This window comes from Aedes aegypti, chromosome 1 (genome assembly GCF_002204515.2).
Source record: "Aedes aegypti strain LVP_AGWG chromosome 1, AaegL5.0 Primary Assembly, whole genome shotgun sequence".
Classification (NCBI taxonomy): domain Eukaryota; kingdom Metazoa; phylum Arthropoda; class Insecta; order Diptera; family Culicidae; genus Aedes; species Aedes aegypti.
In genome coordinates this window covers 302,847,738-302,856,897 of record NC_035107.1, presented here as the reverse complement: position 1 = coordinate 302,856,897, position 9,160 = coordinate 302,847,738, and the positions used below count along the sequence as shown (strand labels likewise).

Below are 9,160 nucleotides of genomic sequence, written 5' to 3'. Positions count from 1 at the left end.
ATCGTAAAGCTATCGTTCATTGCCTCAAGTGTAACATACAACCACTGGTGGTAACACAGCGGGATCCAGGATAGCAAACATACAATAGTTGGTACACAAATGAAGTTTGGTAAGATCGTTTCAAATCATCTATATTATAATTTTTAATGGTCTCATACTTGGTGAGCTAAACCATGTATTCATATTCCCATTATTCTTGATTTATTTATTATAATTACCCTGTATATCATGATGATTCAAATCATGATCGTTATTTATTATCATTTTAACAGCAAACTGCTTCGATTATTGTATAGTGGGAAAGGGTCGAAATAAGTTTTCTTCTCGTTTCAGAGAGCGAGTAAAGGCGCTTAAGCCAAGGCTCTAGAGCCAGGACATAAGGAGGAAATACCTGTGTCCCATCCCAGGAGAACATACAAGCATGGAGTGCGCATTAACTTTCTTAGCAACACCACTCCCAACGATCTTACCTATAACCCTAAATCGAAACGGTTGGTACGGTTGTCCCCGTTTCTTCTTTTTAAAAACTTGAAAATTTTTCGCCTATCATGTTATTTATTCGTGAATAACCTGATCGTCGTAATTTTTCAGTTGTCTTCAATCCCAAAGTCTGCACAGTGGGCCTGGCCATTTTAATATTTGTATAATATCACAGATATTCTGCAAATATTAATGCTGACAAGAAAATACCTTGACATATCTAGGTATTTCCAGGATGCTTTTCAATATTGGCTGTGCAAGCGCTAAGATTAGATTAGATTAGATTAGATAAGCAGGTGAAATCAACTCACCTGTAAAAAATCTGAACTGCTACGGCAAATGAAATGTAATATGTTATTAACAAAATGTTAATAAAATCTTAAATTTGTTTTACCAAATTAGGATGATAGTGTTGTCTAATAACACAGAACACCTAGATATAAGAAATGAATGTAATGTTTGGAATGATACTAATTAAGAAATTAAAAAAAAAAAACTTTCGATTATATGAAAAATTATAAATCCATTCAAAATAAATCTTTTGCCAGTCTATCGACTGTAATCGATAGCTAGGATGCCAGCACTTGTTTTATAAATATAAATTGTAATATCTTTGAAACAGCAAGCATAAATATTCAAGTTTTCTTCGAAAAAACTATCAAAGTTACCCCGTTTTACGGTACTTCATTATTTATCTGAAATTGTTTGTGATATCTAAATTCTAGGTGAGATCTGGTATGTACGGAACGTTTTAAAAATGCTTAAAATTAATTTGCAATTGCATTCTACGATGGTGATAGTATCGGACAAGCGAAATATAGGTCGGCTCTATCTCTTTCCCCCACCTTATTTTTTTTTTGTTCCAATTAAGGTGTTCAATTATTGAATGATAATAAAAGTTTTTTACCTGTGTAATAACAAACCGTCTTACAATATTTTATATAGAAATTACCAACTATACAATCATTAAAAAAGAATTGAATTTTCAATTGCTGAAAAGCAGCAAATAATAAAATATAATCAACTGCTATCAATCAGCAAATTGAATTGCTGAATATTCAGCATAAAAACTGTCACTTTCATCGAAATTCACTTTGCTGGATGATCAGTAATATGTTATTTTGCTGGATGGATTGCTGGGCTTACAGCACAAAAAAAAAATCAGCAAAAATTTGCTGATCACCAGCAATAAAAAATTGGTGTGTAGGAATGTTAGAGTTGAAATTTTTGAAAAAATAAAAAAAATATTGAGGGGGATTACTAACTAAGTGATCTTGAAGACATTTTTGGTTTGACTCCTAGATTTGTACTATTTTTTGGAGAAAATCTAAGTAATTTTTAACAATCCTAAACAAATTATAAATGAACTGCTGGAGAATTCTTCTAACTTACAATTGGAATGTATATGTAATAAGTACGTAGAGGACTTTCCAGGAGAAATCATTAAAAGAATTTCTAATGCATTCTCTGGCGGAATTCTTCAAAAGATTTTTTTAATGCAATTTGTTCGAGAAATTTTCTGGTGAGATCAGAAAGCCTGGAAATGATTTTCCGTTGGAATCCCAGGACAAACTCAGTGAAAACTAATAAATAAGTTTTTTAAGAAAGCACTGAAAACTACGAAAACAATTCATGAACAAATCTCCGTAGGAATTCTCAGAGAAATCTCTTCAAAGCACATGTTTAAGTACTTGCAAAATTCGTGGGAGAATCACAAAGGACATTCCTTGTAAGTTTTTTTTTCTACAAATCTTGACTGGATTACAAAAAGAATGAATCTTTTCCGTTGTGAAAATTGAAAATAACAAATATCACTGATGTGCCGTGAAATGAAACAAAATAATAAATAAATAAATAAATAAATCCGTTGAAATTACGAAATTTGTGAAAATCCTACTTATTGCTGTTGACAGTACTTTTGAAAAACAAGTATTTGCTAGGCCCCCCCTAGGCCCCCTCCAGAAAAAAAATCCTAGCTACGCCAATGACTTTGACTTTGATCAAACAAGGGTTGCTAATTTTATTAATGGACGATACCAACATACAGTGCAAATCACCTGTGTCATTCTCCTCATCTTTCGAATCTACTGTCCTCATTCGCTCCATCAGTTCATTAATGTGCCTGTCGGCAGAAGGACCAGGTCTGTAAGAATCAACAAGATTAACGGCATCTCGCTCTTGATTCTTCAGTTTAAAACATTTTTTCTTGATGTGCCCTTTCATTCCGCAGAAATTGCACACCATTTGCGAATAGTCCGGCCTTTGTCTCTTTGGAAATCCACCATCCTGCCGGAAATGAACCGTCTTTGTACCGTAATGTCGTTTACTTCTAGAATGGTGTCCTTCGTCATATGATCTCATTCCCAGACGGCTTTTCACTGGACCTCGGCCGCTTCCGGTTCCCCTAAATGCTTCCTCCTCTTGATACCTCTTTGCTAATTCCAAAGTCCTGTTAAGTTTTCCGTAGGCTATTCCAGCACGTTCTGAACCATTCCGAATTGCAGCAACGAATCCAGTATTTCCATTTGGTCCCTCATCCACTGCACCTGCGTTAGCCTTTGCTATTTCCCAAGTTGCTATAATTTTCTCAGCATTTGCCAAAGACAGTTTTTCTTCTCCTAAGAGACGTTGGCTTAAATTTTTATCATTAATGCCTAATATAAGGCGATCTCCTTATAATTGTCAAACCCACAGAATTCGGCTTGAAGTTTCAGTGCCAACACAAAATCCTCGGTGGTTTCACCCGGATTTTGTACCCTAGAGCTGAACTTGTAGCGTTGTACTAGATCAGGTTCTATTTTGTCTAAACGACTTTTAAGTTTAGTAATTAAATCCTCAAATGCCACTTCTTCAAAATTACCTGCCGGATAAAGCAGTTTCATTTCGGCAAACATGGATGGTCCACTCAACGTTACGAAATATGCCATCTTATCGTCTTCCTTAACGTTGTTCACCTTGAAGAAGTACTTCAATCTGGTGAACCAATCGGTAAAGGAAGCACCACGCCGATAAGGCTCGATGGTAAAAGCCATGTTAGCACTCATACTGCGAAGTTCTTTTTCTTTCTTTTTTTTTAAGTAATTGTCGATAATAAAATTCAAAAGCAATGACACCAATTGATCAAACAAAAATTTCAATGAAACAATACAAAATGGCAAAAATTGTCACAATGATTCAAAAAAATTCAATACAAAAGGAGGAAAAAAGAAGAAAAAAACAATACCTCAGTTAACAAACTCAAAATCCTTTGAAAATGGCCAAAATGTCCCCGTAACACAAAGGATACAACTGTGTCCTCACAACACAAAGGATTTAACTTTCAATATATAAAAAAAATGACTCACCAATTTACTGCCCGTCCTGATGGCTGAACTTTAGCCGAACTGTCCCGCTCTAGGTACTTCCTCTGACCGAGCCTTGCAACAGTAATCTTCGCTCTACGGAACTTGAAGGATTCCAATGGATGAGTTGTTCGAACTGGCCGTTAGGGAATTGACCTGGATCATGCACTTCCCGTCCTGAATTCGGCCCAGAAGCTGTACGGGTGATAAAACCACTAGCGATTTACCACTGGCGGAATCCGCGCACACCGGACTGATCCTTTTATAATCTAAATCCACAAAATACAGAAAAACACTCTTAGTATTTAATTACATCAAGAATGCAACCAAACCCATCATTTTTTTATGGAATATAATGTATATAATCGTTCAAGACAAATTGGTCACCCTATCTGAACCAACTCAACCCGTTCCACTTTGGAACAAAACCTCGTACTTCTGTTTCTCTCTCCACCTGCACAAAAGGCAAAAAGGACGACACAACGCCAAATGCGAAGATGGCCGTTTTTTAATTTCAATAAATTGCACCTACTCTTATGCCGAATACTTTACGCTTTACCTAGCAATGCCAATTAGATTTTAGGATTAGAAGAAAGGCACTGTTCACTTCCTCACCCCGATTAATCGGAGTTCCACAGCAAAACGCCGACACACAGAGAATGATGGTGGCCGATGTAATGCCGGCTGCTGCTGTTGAGTGATTCCAAGCAACAGCACCAAAATTTGGTAAATTTTTTAATTCATTTTTTTCTATTGAGCTGAAACTTTGCACAGTTTTCCAGTTCCATCTAAATCGTCATTTTCCGATATCCAATCTTCAAGTTGAGTCACGACTAACTTTTCAAAAGGGTGTATGTGAAAATGGTTCAAAAATATTCAAAAAGCTGCACAGCAAAAACGGTTCGTTCGATTGTTAGACAACTAAAGAAACAAAGTTAGACAACTAAATAAAGATTCCAAAAAAAATACACACAGTAAAAATTTTTTTTTTTGAACGAATGCACCCGAACTTTGACAGTTCGAACGGAATGCGCAGGGTGCGCCTGAACGTCATGGACATGACGCTGAGGTGAAAAAATACTGACAAACTTGCGTCTTGTCACCTTCATTCACAGAAGAGAGGATCGATGAAGAGAAAACGATCATGCGACTTACGACCTTATTATAGCACACGCTTTAACTATTGAAATTATAGGATTTGTTGATGAAATCTTCTTAGTTCTGTTTTGTTTTATATCTTGGTTCCAAAACCTCCCCTTGCATCCCTGAATTTGTAGTTACCTTCTCAAAACCATGATTGTGGGTGCCCCACATTCTATCTTAAATCTTAAGCTACATTATGCAAATTTCTCTTCAATCTTTTTTGTGTTCCACGAAAAATATTCAGGGTTTATTCCAAATTTCTCATTTCCGCCAAAAGTCAACAATTTCTTTCCAGGCTCCAAAGATTTTTCCAGTAATATTTGGATAAATTGGCTTACAATTGTAATTCTTAAGTTTCCACCTCACCCCCATTATTATTTTGCCAAACAAATCAATTTCTGTTTAAAAATCGTAGGTTTTTTAAATCTACGGAAGCTAACTAATAGATTATTTTTTCTCACACAATGACAAACTCTCTTTGTAGTATGAAGTTGAGAAGTTTCAAATTTTCGTACACGGTACTTCCACAAATTGCAAAACTCAAAGTTGGTCGAACGAACTTGGACGAACTGTTTAATTTTATCTGGTAACCTGTCAATGAAATGCTAATCAAATTTAAAAAAAAAAAACATCTACTGAATACCAAACTAAGGTATTCCAATACTTACAACCTGAATGAGGTATGAATGAGCCCTACATAAGAGGTAAAATACTTCAAATAATGTCACATGCATGTTCTACAAACATCAACCTAATTATTAGATCAGGTATTGTAATACCTAAATAATACATGATAGATTTTCATATAAAAGTGTAATTTCTCAATAATAGTTCAATACCTCCAGCAGTCCTCAATAGATATAGAATACCAAAATTAAGTATTTTTAATTGTTTTAAGCGTTTTTTTTTTTCAATACCATCATAATACCAAAATGTGGTATTGATATCTTAACAATAACTAATTATGGTATGATACCAAAATATGGTATGCATAGGTTATTGCGAGTTATTTATTCCTCCTCGGGAACTACTGCATTTTGGGTTTTCATTCAATGTTTAATAAAAAATCTGAAAATGTGAATGCGCAAAAAAACAATTCTGCTTTAAATACTATGATGAATTCATGATTGTTGTATTAGAACAATAATTTTCAGCTTTTAACATAAGCTAATCAAATTGTCTAACAATTATGCAAGCAAAGCGCAAGACTGTTTAAGCCCTACAAAGAACCGAGCAAGCTTGTTGCGGGCATTCGTTCTTACAAAAAGCTGGATACCAGCGATGCGAGTCCCAATTTATGACCCTCTCTCCCAACTTGGACTGTTCCAATGCAAACACATTCCTAAGTAGGTCCCTTAAACAGCTAATTTCTATGCAAAACCACTTCACACCCGAAGAGCGCTCCCTTCCTCGGTCCAATCTCGCTAGCAGTGACTGCTGCTGCCGATTACTATGATTAAACCATTACACGACAATTACCATTATGGGCGACATAATATTTGCGCTCGCACGCCGGGGTTGACAAACTTAGTTAAACCACTTCACCCGCCGAAAAATATTCCGATTAGCCTTATGAATATGAAACACCTTCTCCTACTTGGTCCGATCGCCGGAGGGCCCACTTGTGGAAAATTGTTTCAATATTTATGCAAATCGCGGCAGGCGACGCTTCGCTCACCGATACCGATGTAAGGGGCCTACTGTGATTGATTTTTTGCCAGGAAAACAAGGGGAATGACATGTTCTAAATGGTTTATTAAAATATTTCGTCATCAATGTTCACGAGTTAAAATTAGCGGGGGGATCAGAACCGGGGCGAGCAGTCGCAGCAAAAGTTGACGGCCCGTTCCTCCCAGACCCAAAGTTCGCTCAGCTCTCCGGGGAGTCCATCGACGCCAACCTTGTGCAACTGGTCAGCCGGAACGCACTGTCCGGTGAGTTTGCGCAGCATTTTGACCGTGAAGGATCTCGGTGTACACTGGTAATGGCCATACCAGCAGCGAGTCTTGGCACATTCCACGGTGCGCAGGAAGCGAGGGTAGTACTCATCTCCCAGGTCAATCCAGCGTATCTTGGCGTCACATTCCCATGGACGAGAGGTTCCGTCACCGTTCTGTCCTCGGCGAGCGTTCCGAGCGGAGCGGGTTTTCGAGTCCATTTCGTGGAGGATTGAGTCGAAGGCTTCCCGCTTGTTAAAGGGCGCTTTAAGAACCTGATTGGCCGTATCTTGGACGTGGTCTACGGCCCAGGCCGGACTATTTCCGAGTTCCTCCGAAAAGTCGTCTTCAACGTAGAAAGTGGGAAACAGCCCAATCCCGGCACGTCGCTTCCCGTCCATTTCGCCGTGGGCCGGCACTTCGTCCATAACGGGGGGCTTGTCGATGCTCATGTAGCGCGAATTGTACGCCGGCCCTAGGATATTGGACAGTACCGGCGCCGGCAACTGCACACATTCCTTCGGCTGCCTATTGTTTAGGTAGTTTAGTGCACGTCCATAAGAAATGCCCGAAAGGGACATTAGCAACTGTAGCAACAGTATGCCGGCAGGCATTCTCCATGGCATGCCTGTGATAATGCGAAAAAACATTTTTTGTATATTTTTGTAGATAATCAAGTAAGCACTGTTTCATTGCAATTCCACTTCTGATTTTAACTCGACTGGAGAATTCCAAAGTTATTCACTCCTTTTATTCAAACGCTAGGTATGAACGAAGCATAGCAACGGTCTGATGTTTTGGTATGAAAATACGGAAAGCATAATTCGTAAGGACAATAGTACCTCTGTTTTTTTATATATTTTGTCAAAATAAAAGATGATGGTTGATTTCTTTTCAAAGAACGACAATACAGAACACTACAAACGACTAGTGAATAGCTCTTGAAATGCTTGGATCTGTCAGAGTAGAATTGCTCTGAAATCATTTGAAACAGTGTTACATCTTCCTAATAATTTTAACACATTCCACATTCTCATCGGAGCTTACTGTTTTATACGAGGTTCACTTCATTCAGTTGGTCCACAAATCCGACCAAAAATCACCCCAAAACTATTGGTTTCCAACGACAAACCCCGGGTCAACAAACGAATACTTAGTAGGCTGTTTCGCCACTGAACTGATGGCCGTCTCCAACGACAACCAACAGCTACCGTTTCTATGTGGTTCGAATGTGTGCGAACTTCACAGTTGATTACGTGTCCACAATCAATATGTGGTGACATCTCAATTAGGCCCAACAATGACACACAAGAGCCATCCATCCAGAGAGCGGGATCCATCTGCGGTGGGAAATTGTCTTGCACCGATGTTGGCTAGTCCGCAGTCCATGTGAGGGGTATTAACTTTTCAACAATTGATTCCGTTTGCGTGCGTTGAAGGAGATGAAAAAGAATTTTCGTCGCATTTGAGATGGTTCGACAACCGAACGGACTCTATAATCCACGTTAAGAGTCTTATGTCTCGGTCACCGCATCGGAAACGTCCACGTGGGGGTGGACGAAGTAGGCGCGTGCGGTCGATGGTAGTTCTAGCAAGGAAATTTGTCACTTGTCAATGGTTGCTTTGATGGGGGTTTTGCTCTACGGAAAGGCGTTGGAAAGTCGAAGGAAAAAATCTCTTCGGAATAAATCATTGCAAGGTGGGATATACAGTGCTGCCATTTCGATAGCAAATGCTGTTGAAATCTTTAGTTCATTCCAAAGTTTTTCGGTCATCGACTGGTGAAATTTCTGGAGGAAACTGAAACGAAACATTTGACGTAGTGTAGTGAAATTTGTATTTGCGTTCCTTTTAGGCTGGACACACTTTTAATCACTACCTAATTTATGTTGACTCTGAAACGTGCTCCCTCGATAATTTGATCGATACCTAATGCAAACCATCGGGGTTTATTTTAAATTTGAACTTTCACCGTGATTCCGGTTGCCTCTTTGGCTGCTTTGTTTTGATTTTGCGTTTTGTTTAAATATGTTCCATTTCGCTTTACTTCGTTCCACGTACTAAATGACATAGGAACCATTTTTAATTTGAAAGCCGTGCAGATTAGTATTCAGATTAAAAGTACAGTGGAGCTTCTGTGCATACTTGTGCGGATAATCTTGTGGAGACCTTTGTGTTAATTTCTGTGAAGAGCTTTGTGAAGACTTCCGTGGTAATTACAAATAAGACTTCTTTGGAGTTTTCTGCCAAGAACTTAGA

At 38.3% G+C, this 9,160-nt stretch overlaps 1 protein-coding gene across 1 annotated transcript; it reads right to left on the bottom strand.

The window, feature by feature from the left end:
* Window positions 1–6,699: 6,699 nt before the first annotated feature.
* LOC5579958 (protein trunk) lies at window positions 6,700–8,099 on the bottom strand. Its single transcript, XM_001658424.2, has 2 exons — window positions 7,949–8,099; window positions 6,700–7,529 (listed from the first exon to the last, which is right to left on the bottom strand). The coding sequence occupies exon 2, from the start codon at window positions 7,525–7,527 to the stop codon at window positions 6,769–6,771; it is 759 nt and encodes a 252-aa protein (XP_001658474.2). The 5' UTR covers window positions 7,528–7,529; window positions 7,949–8,099; the 3' UTR covers window positions 6,700–6,768.
* Between the last annotated feature and the right edge of the window lie 1,061 nt (window positions 8,100–9,160).

Excerpts from the sequence above, each read along its gene's own strand:
- LOC5579958 (XM_001658424.2), bottom strand. The coding sequence starts at position 7,527 with ATGCCATGGAGAATGCCTGCCGGCATACTGTTGCTACAGTTGCTAATG.